Source organism: Anopheles gambiae, chromosome 3 (assembly GCF_943734735.2).
Source record: "Anopheles gambiae chromosome 3, idAnoGambNW_F1_1, whole genome shotgun sequence".
NCBI lineage: Eukaryota > Metazoa > Arthropoda > Insecta > Diptera > Culicidae > Anopheles > Anopheles gambiae.
Genome location: NC_064602.1, coordinates 45448923 through 45470697, shown reverse-complemented (window position 1 = coordinate 45470697; position 21775 = coordinate 45448923). Strand labels below are relative to the sequence as shown.

Genomic DNA, 21775 nt, shown 5'->3' with positions numbered 1-21775 from the left:
AGTTCGTCACAAAAAATTCGTCACTTTTTTCTATTAGTTAGCAACTGGCGGACTGTTTTGCTAAAAAATCCATCACTTTGTGGTGTTTAAAATTGTAAAGCGATGTTTTCTGTTTTTCGTACCATTATACCTTGCTGATTGTTTTGTTCTCGTATCTTCCGCTTTTCTGTTTCTTTTGTCAGGTGTGGCTTTGAAAATTTATAATTAATTAATTAAACTTTTCCTCTTGACCGCTTGAAACCGATTCTCTTCATCTCATCCGTGAGTCATTGAACACATTTCCTGGACAGCCAGTCATAGCCAAAGGAGAAATAAATCGAGGTAGTTGAGATTTTTTACTTCGATAAGACAGTCGGGCATTAAAAGTAAAGGATATCTATGATCAGTGTTCCCGTTGCTTTGTTCGTTTTGTGATTCGTTAATCTGCTGCTCTACAACGGTGTCGCTATCGTACTGAATACAATACTTTCCCACTTTATACAATACAATTGTCCCCCAGCTGACTTGTTCGCAATTAAAATTATCGGAGCTTAAACATAAGACACTGATAACACAAAAAAAACCCAACAAGCTCACACAATGTACCATCGACCGGTGTTTTATGTTCTGCAGAAAGTATTACACATTATCCGCAGCATCTAATGGAAATCATTGAACTGCTTCTGGATGCCATCCAATCATCAGACTGAATGCACTTCGAAGTTGCGTGGTCCGCTTACAAAGGAGAGGAAGGTTTTGAGGATCCAAATTATTTTGCATTGAGATGGGAAAAGTTTTTCCAAGCACGCAACACACCGGCGCATGAACTGTCGGGTTGAGGACTTTCCAAACTCCGGTCCGATTGCTATGGAATAAATTTAGCTATTTGTATTCACCGTGTGCGGTAGCAGAATTTTGTGTTCTTGTTCTATACTGCGCTCCCAATCCCGGGCAAATGTTGTTCAAGTATGTCTGTGTGCGAAATATGGACACCCTCTGAGAACATGGTAACAGCATGCTTACAGTACTAGTTCCGCAATAGCAGGAATGGTGTAAAGAATAACACACATCGACAAGAATAAATTGTGCGGTTTTTGATTAGATCAGACCAGGGAGGTGACTTGATTAAAAGATGAAGAAGAGTTGGACAGCGTTAGATAAAGGACAATGGCCGAAATGACAAGAACGTACTCAAACTTCCGGGTGAGTGATGAAGGATGACAATAGCTAGAAAAAGCAGATGGTAGATGCAAATTTTGGTCGGGTGAATAATTACCTTCAGCTTTCCCTTTACGAAATGATCGTGCGCCACCATAAAGTTGACACCGGCAATGGAAGTCTCCAGTCCAGTGAACGTATCCCTTATAGGTCGGTACAGCTTCACGTACTGTGCCGGAATCTGTGAATATATGGCGAGAGAAGGTGAGGCAGTGTAAAGGATGATTTATATGAAACAAAACGAAATTTTGATTAGTTTTGCCGGTAGATAACGGGAAAAGTTTGAGAATAATTCCAACCCAACTGGCAGATGCGTGAAAGTTGGCGGGTAAGCAGACCGGTGCATATGCATTAAGGATGGAATATAACCCATGATATGATTTATTATCTAGTCTTTACCGCGTTTCATTGCATTTGTTACATTTAATCATAAAGATCAAATGATGAACTGTATTATGTCGTATTAATTGCAATTATGATTATGCTGTAAGTCTGTTTCAAGAATGGTCTCTTGTGAACCATCAATTGATCCTGAAGTTTACTCCTAATGACATTTTAAGGCATTTTTTATTTTTTCTTCCAAACTAATTTCATTTCATTTCTTCCATTGTGTGCGCTATAAACGTATGTAATTAAGTTATATTAAATAATGGTACATCATGTAGCTCTCAACTATCGCATAACCAGGATTAATTAAACGAAATTACTTATATGATTTAAACATAAAGTTGCTGATGGCAGTTATTATTTCTCGTTATACCGCTATTAACCGAAAGTTATTGTAGCAAACACATGCATGAACTAAATTGATGGTTTGTTGGTTCAGTTTTATAAATAAGCAACAAATACTTAGGACACATTAGTCGAAGCTATCCTCAGTTATTTAAAGGATTTACTTAATGAAAAAACAGGCCAACATATGTGACTGTAGAGAGTCGAAGTCTATAAACAAAGAGAGAGAGAGAAAAAGTAAGCCTCTGAATAAGGGTATTCAAACAACCGTTTGAACGAACATAGGAGGATACAACCCCTCTCACAAAATAGAAGAAGAAGAAACTTTACAATACCTGCAAAACTAAAATCATTACTCATAAACAAGCATATAAAAGAAATAGACTACAATCTTTCCCTTGGTTACACGAATAATGCGTTCCAGAGACTTTCGCGTAACTCGGATTTACGCTTATGTCGAATATTACGTTTTACAGGCAAAATATAGTTGATTAATGATTATACTCTACTGATTTTAGTACTTTTATACACTTATTATTATTTATAAGTATCTTAAATGTGATTATTTTGTCTTGCAAACATTCAGCAATAATGCAATTTAATTTGCACAATTGTTGGAGCAAATTGTACCGAGTTGACATACGAACTGTCAAAATTAATTAAAATGCAGCCAGGTTGAAAATGTACTTTTTAAACACTTGTTGGGCTTTGCGGATTCATATTTAACATTAAAATATAGATTAAATACAGGTATTGCAGTAGACAATAATAAGAACGAGTGCTATTTCATGATTGTACTGTAAAGGACACTACGTTTGCGACGTATTGATTAGAACTTGGTGAACTTGGTACTCATACCTACTTGATTTTATGTTTTGTGACTAAAAAACTCTTTCGTTAATATGACTCATTTTTCCGATAATTTTAATAAACATACTAAAACGCGCTGTTCTATAAATCTGTTCTATTTGCTATGTACGCGGAAACTATTGGTTAACGCATTTCAAATGACGTAAGGTCCTTCAAATATACGTGAAAGTAGATATTGTCCTCACTCAGCTCCTCACGAAACACGGGTTCTTGCGGAGCTATTCGGAGCCCAACTACCTCGCGTGCGAGAACGCTGTGGAAGACGTAGAACACGTGCTGTTTCGCTGTCCACGATTCAATTGGGCCAGGATTGAGATACAGCAGCAGTGCCGTTCGCTTTTCTACTATCTGTTCTCTTAAATGTACCTTGGCATAATTCGAATTCGTGTAACTCCAGAGTATTGTAAATCAGGGAAGCATGATACAATACATTTAATACACGCATAAATGTATGTTTAATATAAGTTTAGTTTTGCTCGACAAAAACGAGATAGTAACAGACTTCCATCAATGATGCTTCTGAATGGAAGATCGTACACCGGTAATGTTGAAATCAGTCAAGCATTTGCTGATTACTTTTCATCAACATACGTGATTAACTCGCCACCAGTCACTAATGCTGTTACGTCCAACCATATACCTGATGCTGCCGACATTCCTCTTCCTGTTCTGTCTGAAGCTGACATTGCCTCGGCTATCAACGAGTTGAAGCTTTCATTCGTTGCTGGGCCTGACGCTATACCCAGTGCTATTTTCAAACGCTGCAGAGATGCTTTAACTCCTGTCTTGACCACATTGTTCAACAAGTCTTTGCAGCAGAAATGCTTCCCTCAAGCATGGAAATCTTCATTCATGTTCCCGGTTTACAAAAATGGAAATAGAAATGACATATGTAATTACCGTGGTATTTATATGTTATGTGCAGTCAACAAAATTTTCGAGATCACCATTTCGAAACACCTATCAAGTGGTTTTAAAAATATAATCTCCAATGATCAGCACGGCTTTCTACCCATCCGCTCAATTGAAATAAACCTTCTCTCTTTATTGAGCACCTGCTATACTGCAATGGACAATGGTAAACAGGTAGACGTAATCTACACCGACTTCAGTGCTGCCTTTGACTCCGTAAATCAATGCTAATTTCAAAACTATCAAGCTACGGAGTAAATGGGGCGCTAGTTCATTGGCTCTCCTGTTATTTAAGTGATAGGCATATAGCAGTGAATATTTCCTCCTCTCTATCTGCACCATTCACCAACACGTCCGGGGTTCCACAAGGCAGTATTCTTTTTAACATTTTCATAAACGATGTTATTTATGTTATACCAGATTGCGAAAAACTGTTTTATGCAGATGATATGAAAATGTTCCTACCGATATCAGATCAAACCGATTGTTATACTCTTCAAAACTGCTTAACTCGATTTGACTCATGGTGTAATTCAAATTGTATGCGTCTCAACATATCTAAATGCTCTGTTATATCCTACACTAGAAAAAGAACTCCCATTGTTCACGATTATAATCAATTTTTGTCTCGAATGCGTCAATTTTTGTCAGTGCGCATCAATTTTTGTCTCGAAGGCACCAATTTTTGTCTCATGGTCACCAATTTTTGTCGCTTGTTCATGAAATTTTGCCTCTTAATATATCAACATGAGTTTACCTGATTTGACGCGTAGTTAGGGTTGTTTAATTGTAGTAACATTTAATTTCAATAAATGCTTCAATTTTTTTTACTAAATTTCAGGTACGTAGATCAACACAGCTGATTGCTTTTGAACAATGGATATACTTTGTACTCCTTAATCGAATATGGCAGTACAATGATAAACCGTACGGATTGCGAGAACTATTTTAGGAATTTATTTAACTATTTGCCACGATTGCCGGTCTCGTAATACAGTCGTCAACTCGTACGACTTAATAACATGCCCGTCATGGGTTCAAGCCCCAAATGGACCATGCCGCCATACGTAGGACTGACTATCCTGCTATGGAGGGATCAATTAGTCACTGAAAGCTAAGCCCACAAGTTGTGGTACAGGCAGGCTTTGATCGAAAATGGTCGTTGAGCCAAAAGAAGAAGAAGATTTGCCACGATGCCAAAATGAAGAAATAATCGTGGATTAATCTTCTCTAAATTGTTTTGATATTATTATAAATAAGACGTAAAACTATGTGAAATATAGAATTCCCGAATTTATTCCTTTGCATTGTATAACCTCTTTAATTTTGTTTTGCATTCTGGAATGTATTAAAATAAAGAAAAAATACCAAGAGACAAAAATTTGTGACCATTGGACAAAAATTGATGCCTTCGAGATAAAAATTGATGCGCACTGACAAAAATTGACGCCTTCGAGACAAAAATTGAAACACACTGTCAAAAATTGACGCCTACGAGACAAAACTTGATGCACACTATCAAAAATTGACGCCTACGAGACAAAAATACATGACTTACGGCCAAAATTTGACGGCAACGGCTGTAATAGATAGGCTAGAATCGGTTCAACGCAAGCTCACTCGTTCATTGTTTTACCGTCTCCCGTGGTCTCGTAATTGTGTTTGTCCCTCTTACCGTACAAGGTGCCTGTTATTTGAACTAGAACCTCTGCAACATAGAAGAAAGACGGCACAGTGCTTATTTATACACAAACTTGTTAGCGGATCTTTAGACGCCCCGTCAATTCTGAGTAAATTGAACTTTCAGGCCCCCAGTAGAATGTTAAGAACCAGGACATTATTTAACATAGAATTCAGATCGACTAATTTTGGATCTAACGATCCTTTATTAAAAATGATAAGTGCCTATAACTCGCTAGGAAACAATGTCGACTTGTACTCAAACTTGAACAATTTACGGACCTTTTTACATAGCTTAATATGACGCTTCCACAGTTTATGTTGTTTTTTATTTTTATTTGGTCGATTGACAGTTAAACTTGTTATGTTTTTCGATGCGTTTTTGTTAGCACTGTTCTTTAGCATTAACTATAGAAATAAGTATGTTATGTAAGCTTATGCCAGCTGGATAACTTTCGGAATAAATAAATAATAAATAATGCAAACAATAAGTCGGAATTCTCCCAGCAGCAAATGTTCCAAACTCAACAGCTAGTACACGTACAATACAAACGAATAATCATTTCATTCATCGCTCCAGACATCGTATTAACTATAAATAAAAACTTGCTATCAAATAGTCATAGTTACAGTTAGCTGAACTACACAAATTAAGCACATTCCATTGGTTACTGCAACGGAGCAACACTTCCGTCAGTAGATCAAAGAGGAGTAAACGTTGCAATATAAAATCTAACGTTGCAATAGGAAAAATACTGAGAGCAAATTCTGTGAAATTACTGGAAGAGCTTGATATTAAAGTACCACTTGAAGTTGGAATATACATCAAACATGGGGGAGGGAGAAAATATAAGGGACCATTTTGCCATTGTGTGATCAATTATATTTTCTTTTCTTTCTTTTGTGGTATTCACCCGCAGGTAGAAGAACAGGAGTTGGAGCAGTCATTAAATTGATTTGTATTAAGTAGATCGTAAGTAGGTATGTATTATTATATATTTTATAGTGTATATATTATTGTCTACCATTCCCGGTATCTGCTTTTAGAAATTTAGCCGTTGAAAAATTGCCATGAGATAGCTAAATGCCTTTTTTTATGTCATTAACTACTCAACCACCACATTGATGCTGCTACTTTATTAGCTACGATAGAATTTAACGAGCCATCTAGGAATCTACGTACACGTCAATTCATATCCGTCACTGGTTATAGAACTCGTTTTGGCCAGTCTGATCCTATGTCAGCTATGTGTCGAACTTTCATCAATAACTATAATTTATTTGATTTCAACATATCAACTATTCTTGTACACCAGTTCTCACCTATCGATTTATGTACCTTACATAGTTTATAAGCACTAATTTAAGTACATTCATGTAGGATCTTTAAAATCCTGATGGATTAATCAATAAACATATTATGTTATGTGTTAGATTATAATAAAACCGAAATGAATTATGTTTTTTTTTTATTGTTAAAAATCATCCAGATTGAGGTATCATATAAATAAATGAATAAATAAATGTACTGCATAATTCTAAAATCATACCATCAAAACCCTCCCTTTTCTATCGCTGCACATTGAAACACCAAACGCAATTAAATTGTAAGCTTTACAAAAATTCATTTTCTTTTATGTTTTTAATTCCATTCCTTCCTAGGGAAGTTATCAATTCAAGCTCTCCACAATTCAATGTTTAGCTTTTCGTTAACGTGTTGCTAGCCTAACCTATCCTAACGCCTTGAAGCTCGTATCTATGCTCAGCCGCAGTCTTGCGTGAAATTATCTTTGATTGAGAAGTGTAAATTCAATTATGCCCTAAATAGGTTTTTAAATCCTGTTTGGTTTGCTACCAGAGAGAGCTCTCAAAAATCCTGTGGCCACAGCGACATTTTCAGCTCGTTGCTTCGGTTGCACCAATACGGTACGGCAACCATTTCGCTCGAAAGGGGAATTCGATTTTCATTCATCTCCATTCTGTCACGCTACCGCTGTAGCTCGTTCTCTTCTGAAGCTTCCCCTCTACTCGGAACTTCCAAATCAAACGTGTACATACATTTAACGAACAAAATCGTTCCGCTAACCTAGTGATCGTTGATGGGTTTGCAAGCAAACTTTACATTCCATTGGTTGAGCGGGTGGTTTTTTTTATTCCCATTTTGTTGTGTTTACCAGGAAAAATCTCGTGGGACCATTCACTGGAGGAGAAAAATGAAACATTTCCCGTATACCGCAATCCTCGTTGCGTACTTCGTCAGCTCGAATTACCCGTCGCGCCACGCTTTCGTATCTTTCATTTTATTCGTTTGTCAAAGCCGGAAATCTAATTTCATTCCGAGTTTGCTTTATAGCCCGTCATGCGTATGCTTGTCTTGTAAAACCCACCAGTAAAAAGAAGCAAAAAAGCGCTACAAAAAAAAGAAACATGCTTTCCTCATGCGATGTCGGAACGTGCCATTCAACGATTATCAATAGCCCAGCAGCTCGCTATGGAACAGCACCACTAAGTGCAGGCACGCGTTCTCTTATTCTTATTGGTAAACACAGTTTTTCACCGCGCTCCACGCATATCACTTCCGCGTAATAGATGTGGGTGCGTGCTTTGTCGTTTCCATCAATAAATTCGTTCATTTACTGCAAGTCAAATCCATCGACACGAGCTCCATCATTCATTGGCAATCAGCCAAACGGTACCGAAAATGTATACAGCACCGACAACGAACAGAACATGGTTTTACCTCGCCTGCAGGTAGCGGTGCGGTATGGAGGACTCGAACCACGCCAGGTTAACAAGGCGGAGCAATTCGCTTTATTTATTTTACTCCCAACATTTCCTCTGAAAAGACAATAAATCTTACCGGTACATCATTAATCGTCCACGTCAAATTTGCTGCTGGTTTCGAATTATGCGAGGTGCAGTTGGCTCGTAGAATATCGCCTGGCCGATACCTCGCCTGCACTCCCGTCACGGATGGCTGTTCAATAGGTGGCTCTGTGGAAAGATGTCGAAGATTCCATCCGGTAGAAGGGGCCGATCAGCGATGATTATTATTTCCAAGAATTCCCACCACGATGATGGTGATGATAATGCCGGCAATGCAGTTGAGTTCCAGTTTCACCGGTGTTCGAATATGGTCAGTCCACATATGTTGTGCATGGAAAAAAGAAAATGAATGGAAAAAGTTGAATAAGACCAACTGATTTGAAATGAGGAAATTGTGCCACGCTCTCTGGGTTTAGACCGGTGAGCGATGGAATCGAATTGAATAAGATAAATGAAGATTGTATGGATTTGCTTCTGACATTCCTAATGCAGAACCGGGCATAGTGGGACATTTTTGTCCTGATTGCGCCAGTTTCGGTGAAAATGGCTTTTGATCTGCAAATACAATTTCTTAAAAAAATCTCAACATTCATCCCATTGGAATCATTTCAAATTGCTCAAAAATAAGTCTGCATCGAGCATGATCGAATATTTTAGATGCTCTATTTCGAGTACGGTGGTTAAAGGCGACGAAAGGTTTCCACAAGTGACCTAGCAGTGTTGAAAAATGATGTCACCCTTCGATTAGCTAGAGCCTGCCTGACAATCGATGCTGCTTCCATTCTACTGCCCAGTACAAGCAAGCAATGCATCTGAGTGACCTCTAACTGACGACAACGACGACAGCCAGGCACAGTTCATTAGATTTATTGATGTTCTTACGCTACTCGGACAAGGGTCACCATCACTGGTGCATTGGTGATTTATCGTGCCGTACACCATCGTTCAGTGCAAGAGCAAGCTGGCCTGTACTGCACCGAAGCGAATTAGCCAAAAGAGCAAATGCATTAGCTCGCCAAAGGTGCACGGTACCGGGCGTCTCCACCAGGCGTCGAAAGTCTCATACCGTTGGCAAAAGAGTTCGTGAAGTGTTTGAGTGAACGGTGGTAAGATCATTAATTTATACTCGTTGCGACAAGCACCGGGAGCGGGAGGCTACTGTGGCTGTTAATGCAGTGAGTCAGTGCAGCGTGCTGTCGGAGCGCACGGAAGTGTACTTGCGGTGTTGTGTATCGTGATGATTAGTAAGATTTTACAGCTAATACATTATTCATTATCGTCGTGATCAAGGCCTTGGTGGCCCATACAGCAATGGTGAGAAACTAGGCTACTGTGCATCCACCGGCAACATCAAAAGCGAACGATTGCAGCAAAGCACAGCGAAGACGAGCGAACCGAAGCAATCTGATTTGCTGCCTAACTGCTGCGTAGAGTCTAGCCCAGCGCTCCGCCCGTTGTAATTAATATGTAATTAAATAAGGCTTTCCAGCGATTGCAAGTGTAAGCGCCGCGTAAACCGAAACACCCGACGTCATCGTGTGAATCTGTACATCCTCGTTACCGTCTCAGGGGCTGCGAGAGAGCCCGGCTGGTGCCAGGGCAGGGGCTGGCATACGATTTTCTCCCTTTCGTTCCCTTCACTGCCAGCATAGCGTTCGCGTCGGGTATGCGGGCGATTTGTATTGCCGGGATAATAAATGTGTGATGCAAAAGCGTACGGCCATCGGGCATATCGGGGATGTATTTACTGCATTTGATTACAGCGCAATTGATACGGCCGCTAAACGGTGGGCGGTGGTCATGGAAAGCGCTTGGCCCAATGCATATATGTAATCCTATTAACCGGCATAATAGGATGCAAAATGAGACGAGGGATTTGTAATGGGATATGTGATTTGCTGCCACAAAATTTTCATATTCTCCTACGTGCCGTGCCGGTGTTCAAAACGCTCGATACTCGATAGCGTTACCGTTTGTTCGGTTTGGTTTAGTTGTGATCTGAAACAAAACAATTAAAATCGAAACTCAAATTATGCGAATCACCGTACGGTGGGCGATATATAGGGGGAAGCGATGGCGTTGCAATTTAAATTTTGACTAATGATCGATTTTAATTACATTGCGTTCATCGCCAGTCGCACAGTAGCTGAATGTACAGGCAAATGATTTGTTCGAACGAATTAATGTATTTCAAAGTAGGTAGAATGGTTTCTTACTAGCATTAACCTACCAACCCAATCGAAATGTTTGACCACTGACCGCTATTGTACTGTAGCTATATTAATGAAGAATGTTGCATACAAAAAGCAACCTTTTGTTCGATATAATTCATGTCAAAAACTGCAAGTAAAACAGGGCTTACCACCAAACTGCTGCCATAATCCACCCATTCCGTAAGCAGAATGAGCAGATTTTCCCAAACTACACGCTAACGATCTCATTTACCTCTCGATACCACAGAAGCAAAGCAGAAAGGAAACATTTTATACCGTTCAAAAAATGTGAGCTCAAAGAAGCATAACAAAATAAGTGGGCAAAAAAGTTGCTTCCATGCGCGTTCAATAAATTCGTACGCTCCAGTTGGTGCCGGATTAATGCTTCAACGTTGCAGACCCCTAATTCCAGCACGCCCCAATGCTTGCCCCAGTGCGCTGGCAAGTTGTGCAAGTTGTTTGCCCTGCCCTGGTTCGCCACGATTGCGTCACATCGTCGTAGCCGCCTGCCGGTGCAAAGGATCATTACGCTTTTGGGAGCTGACATTTATGCGGTCACGCGGCTATCTTTTGCGTCCGTTTCGTTTTTGTGTGCGCTTCGCCGAGCTCTCGATTACTGCGCGCACCCGGGAAGGGCCGCAGTCGCAAGCGTCTCAGGAAAGATGGGAAATCAAACAAAAACAGTGAAGAGGAAAATATTCCAACTGCCTCTCAATTGAGAGGTTAGAAATGTACACGCATCGGGAGAATGGCGTTTGGGATGAGTGCTTGAAAAGGTATTTTTTCACGGAAAGAACATAGGCAAGCCTGCAGCGAAGAAAGCACTGGTCGGTGGAATTGCCAAGGAATAAATAAATTCCACGGCAATTTTGTACGCTCCAGCTGGGAGCGGTAATATTCAATATAAAATCATTGAACCATCCTGCCCTGGAGTGGAAAAAAACGGAAACATCATTGGCAACATTGGGCGCGGGTGCGAATAAAGCGCACCCGATAACGCAAACCGTTACCTCGCTGCCTCTGCTGCCATTCATGCTGGAAAAGTGCTTTCGAGTGCTTCTGCACCCGCAGGCTCCCTAACGCGAATGCTTGCAAATGTCAAACGGAAAGGGCAGATTTGATGGTGAGAAAAAAGTGGGGAATGGGATTGGGGAGAAGCAGCAGCGCAACATTACTGGATGACAGCGTCGCAATGTTTCAAAGTGAGTGAGTGAAAGCAGTGGTAAACTGGCCCCGGATCGATGGAAACCGTTGAGATCAAAATCTAATAATTTTTTATTGGCCATATTAAATTGTACGCCTCACGGCTACGAACGGTAGCACCGGTAAGCATGGGTTCGCTGTTGAATGTTGATGCTTCGATGTGACGTTGTCGAGTTTTCTTGTTCGTAATACGAGCGTGGTAATCACATTTTGGACGAATTTTCCCAGAAATTCTATTATTGTTTTCCACGTAAAGAGCGTTTAGAGCGAAACCATTCCAAAATGTGTGCTTTAAAACGGTTCCGAATAATGCAACGGCACAGGTATATAGAATGGAAACGAGAAAGAATGAATAGTGACTAAGAATTTCTTATTCAAATATGATTGATATATAACATGCGTGCATTTTTGTTTTGGTTTGCTTCCCATGTCACAAAGGTGAATGAGGCCAATCAACTCAAAGTCTCTATGAAAATAAACAAAACAAATCCCATGTCATGGTTTTTTGTTGTTTCCCAAAAAGATTGGAATATTTCCCGTATTTTTTATTTCTCCCAAAAGATGCTGTGCGTTTTCTTGATTTTCTTTACAATTTCTTACATTGGTTTTCAATTTTTGAATTTGAAGAAATTTACATAACAATGTCATAAAAATGTGTGTGGTCCAATTGATTGTGAGACGAACCCTACATTTTTCTGAAAACAACCAACAAAACATGGAAAACCCTGTAAACATTGTACCTTTTTCGATAATGGGATAATCTAGAATGTAATTAGGCTATGATAGATAATGATATGATAATGGGACATGTCCTGATCATAATCGTAAAAATTAACAATTCAAGATAAAATCAGACCTTGCCAATACTCTACTTCTTCTTTTTTAGCACTACAACCGTTGTCGGTCAAGGCCTGTCTGTACCACTAGTGGGCTTGGCTTTCAATTAAGTTGAACTTATTGATAGGTCATAGCAGGATAGTCAGTTCTCCGTAACAGGGCATGGTCCAACTGAGGCTTGAGTTGTTGACAAGCATGTTGTTAAGTCACTCGAGTTGACGACCGAACCACGAGACCGGTCTCGTAATACTCTTATCTTCTTCTTCTTTGGCACAACAACCCGACATTCAACCGCTTCTTTCGTTAGATAAACTGTAAATGATGACTGCTTACATGATAGTTTGACACACAATTAGTGTCAAAAAAATTGCCAAACGCTGATCAAATGAAGGTATGAGGCCTCCCACATATTTTGTAACCTTGAAAAATGGGTAGGATAGGTTATGCACGGGAATGAGATATGATTTTCGCCATGATGCTCCATTCCTTTAACTCCCACGCCTTTAGTGCCTCACTGACCGCTCGAAGTCCAATTGAAACAACAGAATTGCATTAATTTAGAAGAAATGCACTAGGTAGATCAATAATAATAAATTTAATTCACGTCTACGTAATGTTTGGCCAGCGTAAATAAGTAAAAATCTATATAGACTAGTGATGGGCGGGTCGACCCGAACCTATCGGGTCAGAGCCATCAGTAAGCGACCCGGAGTCGTTCGGGTCGACCCGAAAGGTACAAGTAGGTTCAGTGGGTGCAACGACTCCGGTAGGTGCGAGAAAGCATAAGCGACTCCGACCCGTTGGTGCGGCGAGTTCGGGTCGGGTCGGGTCAAGATAGGTTCAATCCGACCCGACCCGACCCGAACTCGCCGCACCAACGGGTCGGAGTCGCTTATGCTTTCTCGCACCTACTGATCTATCGGGTCGACCCGAACTCGCTGCACCCTCGGGTCAAACTGAACCTACCGTGACCCGACCCGACCCGAACTCGCTGCACCAACAGGTCGGAGTCGCTTATGCTTTCTCGCACCTACTGATCTTTCGGGTCGACCCGAACTCATTGCACCCGCGGGTCGGATTTGATTCCGACTCCGACCTAGCGCACCCGCTGCACACACGGGTCTTAATCGATTCGGACTGGCTTGCACCCGACTCCGGGTCGGGTCGTGAAATGAATCGTATGACCCAACACTAATATAGACGAATACTTTTTGCGTGACAATCAAACGACTTTTTTTGGTTTTGTATGTGTTTTAGTTGCTATTGTACTAGTTTAATGATGTTTTTTTAATAATACGTTTTTTTAATAATTCTTTCTTCTTCTTCTTTGGCTCAACAACCGATGTCGGTCAAGGCCTGCCTGTACTCACTTGTGGGCTTGGCTTTCAGTGACTAATTGATTCCCCCCCATAGCAGGATAGTCAGTCCTACGTATGGCGGCGCGGTCTATTTGGGGATTGAACCCATGACGGGCATGTTGTTAAGTCGTACGAGTTGACGACTGTACTACGAGACCGGCTCAACGTTTTTTAATAATACGTTTAATAATAATACTATTAATAATAATAGTAATACGTGTGCATTGATGGTCCCTTTAGGGGGCGATACCGTGGTACAGTCGTCAACTCGAACGACTCAGTAGCACGCCCGTAATGAGATCAAGCCCGGAATGGACCGTCCCCCCGTAGTAAGGACTGACTATATTTATTCGGTAGCGTGCTACTAAACCAGTCTCGAAAGCTTGTAAAGGCCGGCATGTCCGCGTAGGACGTTTACGCCAAATAGAAGAAGATGATGGTCTCTTTATCAAACCTCATCATTACTTTTACCGCCCTATGCCTATTGCGGCCATAATTCGCATTTTTCAGTCAGACGAATATTTTTTGGACTGACTGTACATGAGATGGAAATGTATAGTTACTCTAGGTTTTGTGCAGAAAATGCACAATTGTCCCTAAAAAGTGTTTGGCTGTGTGGAATCGTTTGTGAATATGTTTTCATCTAACTGTCAAAACAAGGTTTAAAAATGGTGAACCGAAATCAAGCTATGCATCGAACTCTGTATTATATAGAATTTGGACTTAATGATAACAACTAGCAGCATAGTTAGTCCTACATACGGTCCATTCCGGGCGTGAACCCATGACGGGCATATTGTTAAGTCGTGCGAGTTGACATCTGCACCACCAAACTGACTCAATACTCTTATGGTATGGCTTATCGTATTTATATTTGAAAAGTCGCAGACTATTTGAGCTATTGGGTTTCAAGGAAGACATACACTTCACATTCTAAGCTTAAGAGCCTTTTGTTATTATTTTTCAAATTTGGCAAACTACTCCTACTGATATCAAGAGTTTTATCAATCTAAAGTAAGGGTTTCCAAACTACAGCCCGCGGACCACATGTGGCGCTCCAGCGCTTACTATGTGCTTTGCGATGACTTTGTAAAGATCAAAATAAATAGTCTATTGTTTTCATGATTCAATTGTATTGTATTCAAACAAAAATAAAAATATGTTTTTTAGTTTTCGAGTTTTCTGTCAGTGGAACACTATCCGGGTTTTTTATTATTTGACAGTTACGGTACACCGTATTGAATTTCAGCGCTTGTGTACAAAGAAAGATGCAAAGCAAGATCGTTTTGTTTTGTTGTAGTTTGTAGTTTGTGTTTCAAAAGAGTTTAAGTAATTTTAATAATCTTAAAATTGATCCAAACAATTTTTAACATTTCTGAGTACAATATTTATCCTACAGTAAAAAAAAATATTTCATAAGCTAACCTGAATGCCCCTGCCACGAATAGACTTTTTTTTACATATTTTACAGGATGAAACAATCTAGGCTGAAAATCTGAGGCAAGTATTGTGTGTGGTTTTCCATTGAGCGTTGACATGATTTCTGCCTCCAAGAATCAAACTCCATATAAAACAGCTGCGTAGTACCGTAAAAGCCCATTTTCAGCTTTTATGCACTTGAATCGTTAGTCGCAATCATAGTCTTGTTAGCAACAGCTGAGTCAGTTTTTTTTTTCGATGTCGATTCACAATTGCTTTCAAATTACTTACTTCATCTGAAAATTAGTTTTTAGTATATTAATAGTGTTGGTAGGGTAAATGCACCAATATTGGTGCAATTTCTAGGGGTACAGATGTGTTTTAAAAGATTTCGTGTGTCAAGATGGTAAATATTTTTATAAATTTTAAATTAAATGTGAATATTTTAACATATAGCAATTGGAATATGTTTTATCTTCACATTTACAACCATTTTTAAAATCAAATACAACAAATTTACGAAAAAATGCATATTTTTGTGACTGCTTTGTTGTACCTATAATCGAGCTATGGTCCATATAGTCGTCGTATTGTGTTCCTATAGTGGTGGTAAACAAAGATACCTCTAAAATAGTTTATAATATAAATGAAACATAGTTTTCAAGCTGTTTTCATGTGAATAGTAAGAATTATTGCCATAATATTGATTTCTTGAGTAATTTGATAGGAAAAAATGTTTAAAAATTGATTGATGAATATATTGACTTAAGTACTGTATAATACCTGTCGTCAACCCACATCCCGGAGAGTGTGTTTGATTTCAAGTCGATTTTTCACTCAGCCAAATATGCGAATTTTGGCCTTTTTTTGGTAAATTACATAAAAAAAAACTCATTTTTGTTGCTCATTTTAACGAAAACAGTACGAAATGTCAAAGATATCCAGTGAAAATTCTTAAATGGCCTGTTTTCACTGGCTTTATGACTATAACCACTACAGGAACATGCCTGTTTTATGTACCTATAATGGCACTTACATCAATAACATTTCATAACAGTTATTTAAAAAAACTAATAATTGTGTTGTTATGTGGTCATTCAGAACGTTAACAATTTGAGGTTCGTTATAAAATCTAAAAGATTACGGAAAAACATTTCACATAATGATGGATTTTTCAGTCAATAAGTAAAGGAACGGCTCCATTTAAATTTCAAATACTTTGTAAAAGACCAAAGAATATTTTACACTCACATAAATAACAGATGTACTTTAAAATTATCGTATGGAACGCATCAATTCCAAATAGAAAATATCCTATTTGATACTTCACTACTCGACAAATTCTGTCTAGGACTAGAGGAATTAGATTCAAAATAATGCATTTTTTTAGTATCAATAACAAAAAAACCAACCAGTGTATTCCCTTTTTGGTAGAAAGCACCTTGACTCGGTGGACCATTTGCTGTTGCACGTAATAAATTACTATCTTAACCGATTGACAGCAGAAAGAAAACAAAACTCGGTTTGGTCGCACACAGTAGATATATCTCTCTCTCTGCAGTAGCATTTCAGAGTAGTCGGTCGATAAAGACAAGTCTCGGGGGCGATTTTCATCTAAAATCGCCCATTCAGCACGACCATAAATAGTCAGCAATTTTCCAAGATCCTTTGTGCGATGTCCTATCCTGTAAATCGGTCGATTGGTACGTATTAAAGCAACGATGAGGTAGGACAGCAATAATTATTTGCCATTCCCACTGGAATGGAGAAGAGATGCACATCCATGTCGACCTAGCTATCTACTCACCGATTACTTCCATGTCCCCTGAGACGATGATCGTGTGGAACGAAGGCGCATCTGCCGACACCTCGCAGCTGTACTTCCCCGCGTAGTTTGTCTCAACCGCCTTCATCACGACGTGGCTTTCGTTGGAAAGTGACCGCTGGTGTAGAACGATGTAGTGTATGGAATGAAAAAGGCGGTGGATAAAAAAGACGTTCTTTTAGATGAGCGTGTAACAGTAGAAGCAAAAATGGTTACACCAAATGGCGAATGATTAAGAAACCGAACACACCAAAGATGCTAGCTGAACGAAATGCAGAACATTAGTACATTTATCTATCTCCAATAGCTGACGAAGGATATGGTGTGCGAAAACAAAAACAAAACGAGGCGGCTACACACACACACACACACACACACACACACACACACACACACACACACACACAAACAAAAAGCAGACTTAACAGCCAATAAGCGCACAGCGGGAAAATGAAAATGCGTTTGACAACCAAACCACCAAATGAAAAACCATTCATCCTCCTTGCCTTCTCCCATGCTACAGCCACAAAGCTGTTGATTAGCTGTTCGAGTACTTTTTTTGCAGCCATTCTGTGTTCGAGGATCGTACCATCATAAAAAAATGGAACGCAAATCCCCGACAATCAATCACCATGTGGCACCGTGGTTGTTTCGTTTCAGGAGGAAGCGGTGTTTTTTTCGGGTGGTTTTGTTGCCCATCCACTTTAACGCGCTGGCAACACAACACAAAATGCTGTGTTCTGAAAGTGGCTTAATGGCTTGCCACAGTTACGGCCACATGGTCGGTAATTTAGAAGGAAAGAAATGTCGTTGTCGTGTCTGTGTAGGAAATTATAGTGTAATATTAGGTGAATATGGGGTGTTAAAAACAGTTGCATTTGTCACTTGTGGACGACGAGGCTGACGAGGATCATGATTTTAGGCAATTTTTTTTTTAGCTATCATCTTGTTCTTCCATTGAGCTAGCAATAAATGATGTTAGTGTGTATATTTTTCAGTCTTTTTCTATCTTAACGAATGTAGAACGGGATCACCCTTTTGCATATTACGAATCTAGAAGTGTTCCTGTTGTTTATGAATAAAATAATGTTTGCACTAGAAACGTTACAATAACGCCAAAAGAATATAATTTTCATAAGAACATTGTTCGAAGGACAAAGTATTATATTCTATTAGATGAAGTTAACAGACTAAATAATGTAGAATAAAACTTTGTTTAAACATTTTCCAAATTAAAGCTCTTTTATGCAAGTTGAATGAATCAAGTTTGGATAGGATTAGAAGGATTAAACAACATCTATGCAAATTAATAAGTAAATGATGAAGATACATTAAGAACATATTTGTATCCATTAGCTTCGTAGTTCCATTCCATAAGTCCATACCACCGAAGGATGCTTTATTCCGGTTTCACGCCCCAATGACATCATCGAAAAAGGTGAGAGTGTCTACGCTATATCAAGTTAAGCATAAAAAAAGCATTTCAAACTTGCATGTACTAGCTTCACCCACACATACCTCAAAACTGCTTAGCTACAACCGGAGCAAAACGAATAGAAGCCGGCAAGCCGCTTATAAGCTACCCACAGGATCACCACACGAGCGTCCGAGTTACCGATTTGGCCCGTGGTCCTGCCTGCAAAACTTCGCTACGAAAGCGTTCTCCACAGAGTAAGCCCAGGGATCTTTATCGTTGTTGTTTATCGACCGGAAAACAAAAAAAAAACGAGACACACGAGAAAAGGGACACAAAAAAGACACTAGCGGGAAATACAAGCAATTTATTTCTTATCTATTTTGCGGCGTGGTTTGTCTCCTTTCCGGAGAGAAAAGCTGATTTTCACCGTGAAACCAGCCTGACGCTGGGCCACCCGTACCATTTTCGAGAAAAGCCAATATCCAAACGCCAATACTGCTCGATCCGATTGGCATTTGTGCCAATGTATGCATTGGTGGGTGTGCGCATGTTGTGATTTTTTTTTCCAGTCGTCCAGAATGACCTTACCAAATGGTTTGGCAACACGGTGGTACTCCTTTCACTGTACGGGAGGATTCGTTCAACCGGCCGTTGGCAGAAACGGGAGTACTCGATAAATGCGTCCGCGAGGTATCCTGTTAGCAGGCTGCCTGTTCCGGTTCAAGACCCCCTCTCGTTGATGACCGGCGTGAAGGAAAGTGGCAACAGCGGCAATTGAGACACAGGGGGAGGGAAAATGTGCGAGCAAAAACCGAACGGAAATCAAATCCACAAAAAATATTGCCCCGAACGACAGTTTGGTTGGAATTTTTTGCGGCCTTGTACTTTTTTGGAGGTTCCAAAGGCTGTGCTGAGAGCTCCAAGGGATGACGCCAACTGTAGTTGATCTATGTGGCGTTACCCTCGCGCATTGCTCTCTGGAGGGTGAGTAAGTGTACGTAGGTTTCGTCTTTGTCCGTTCTATCTCGCGCACAGTGTTATATCTGAAGAAAGCCTGAGGGACAAATTTTAGCATTCTTTTTTGTGTCATCTGTTGTATTCTTGTTTGTATGGTAGTTTGTGTTTTTCGATCATAACAAGCGATGCCACGAACGCGTAAACAAAGCATAACTGTAGATGATATAGTAGACCTGGCGTTTCTTTATAACTACGCAATACATTGACAGTGTTTTAGTGACAAATGTTTTACATCATCACTGCTGCTACATGATATGCGACGCCATTGTTTATTCTTCACCTAACCTTGTTAGGGACAGTAAAGTAGTGAGAATTAAAAAAGTACAAAAAATACAAAACAACAAATTTTGAAGAATACAAGATGCAAAAGTCCTCACAAACAATACAAACCCAATAAAAATGTATCCCTCTGTGAAAGCTATAGAATCAAATATTTCTCTTTCCTTTCCTAAGCATTATCGTGTGTCTCTATAGCTGCATAGTAAATTCTCCAACTTGTGGTGAGAAATTGGTTATTGGTGCTTCCTATGTACGTTTGTCTTCTAACGTATGATAACAAAAACGCACTTTTCTTGCGGTTTTGGCTACTGATAGCAATGAAAGACGTATATTTTTCCAAATAGGGGAACATTTGGAAAAAGGCACAAGGCAGTTGTTTTACCATGGCAGGGAATGACAACAAGATGATACCCAACTAGAGCACGCTCAAATATAGTGGGAATATGAAAAAAACACAAAACGCTCGTAAACAATCTCAATTTCTGTGCGTCGTGCAATTTTACTTGGCCAACCGAGGCCAACAGTAGTTGGATCGAATGAAAGATGAGAACCTTTTTTCGTGCTTCTCAGTCAATATAGCATTTGATTTTCGCGGTGAAGATGGTTGCATGTTGCCATAATTGGAAGCTCGGGTCACGGCTCTGTGGAAACGCTCAACTGGCGCTGGTCGGAAGCCTTGCAATCGATAAAATAGTGGAGATTTCGTACTTTTGATTGGTAGTCTCGATTGAAATCGGTTTCCATGCTGCATCGGGATTCGATCTATTCGAGCACCCCCTGCTTTTCACGATCGCGCGATTGACTGATTTGAATTTTCATTAGCATCCCGGGCGCCAAAAGCTTCCCATGATTGGCGCTGGCGAGAACAACCGCTGACGAACCGCTGTCTTTGCCACCAAAGTTCTGTGTTTGGTTTGGCTATGTCACATTCGAGATTGATTTGTGGCTGTGAGCGTAAAGATTTATGGAGCTTCGCGGTCTCACGCTAGGTGTCTGTGTTGTCGGGCTGACCGGTATAGTGCACTCGTATGGCAATTTATGCTACTCCGTATCCTGCCTACGGTTGATTGTAGCGCCATCCTCATTGCTCGGGAAAGAGCGTAGTGAAAAGAAGATTAGTGAAGTGTTTTAAGTTTTTAGGTCACCGAAATTCGATCGGTGTACAATGGTAGAGGGAAGATTGAACCGAAGTCGAAACTTGTCATTGATTGCCCAGGCCTTGTTCTAGGCAAATTTTAGTTTTTACCTCTGTTTTTGATTATATGCGCTCGAAGTACCTGGTAACATTGCAATTGTAACATGAAAGGTAAAGAATAGCAGGAAATTATTTCTATTATGTAATCGAAAATCAACTCACATATCATCCTCTAGTTTACAATTTGCTTTTTTTGAACAACAACTATCAGACATACATTGAAGAAGAATATTTAAAAATTGAGTCTTTTTGAATATAGTTATACAGCTTGTTCACAGCATCACCATGGGCAAGATGAGGATTGGATTGGCATCCCCTTTAACTAAGACTTATATCTACTTGTGCTTTTCCTTGCTGTGGCCGTGTGGCGGCAAAAATGCTTAGAACAGTGTGCCATTAATCAAATTTGTCTCGCCTCGGTTGCTGGAGAGAATGAGCTTCTTTTTTCTTTATTTTAGATACATTTAGTTACTTCTCTTTGATTGCTGGCTTAGTCGTTCTCTCCCAACCGTGCCCTCATCTCATGCTCAATGGGCTCAATGTGTGTTTGTTTTCCGCCGGTATTTCCGCTGCTATGCCACTTTCTTGCGCGATTTCTTTACACACGGACAAAAAGACGCGGTAACGGCACTGCTTTGGCACTGGATGTGGCGCTAGCAGCAAAAAATTAATTGCTCCCTTAGCTTTTTGCTATCCATGACACGGAGAGACAATTTTCCGTCCGTTCGCCCCCTGTTAAAAGCATAGACATTGCATCCTGTTATTTGCGCGCCTCTTATAGCGCTCATGGATGCT

At 40.0% G+C, this 21775-nt stretch overlaps 1 protein-coding gene across 9 annotated transcripts in view; it reads right to left on the bottom strand.

The window, feature by feature from the left end:
• LOC1279364 (uncharacterized) overlaps nucleotides 1-21775 on the bottom strand; it is a 102227-nt gene that overhangs the window by 7692 nt on the left and 72760 nt on the right. For all 9 annotated transcript variants that reach the window (XM_061661979.1, XM_061661978.1, XM_061661973.1 and 6 more), the window contains 3 exons: nucleotides 17055-17190; nucleotides 8252-8385; nucleotides 1256-1378 (listed from right to left, as the gene is read on the bottom strand). In XM_061661979.1, the coding sequence (XP_061517963.1) occupies nucleotides 1256-1378; nucleotides 8252-8385; nucleotides 17055-17190 (393 nt within the window). The remainder of the gene's footprint in view (nucleotides 1-1255; nucleotides 1379-8251; nucleotides 8386-17054; nucleotides 17191-21775) is intronic.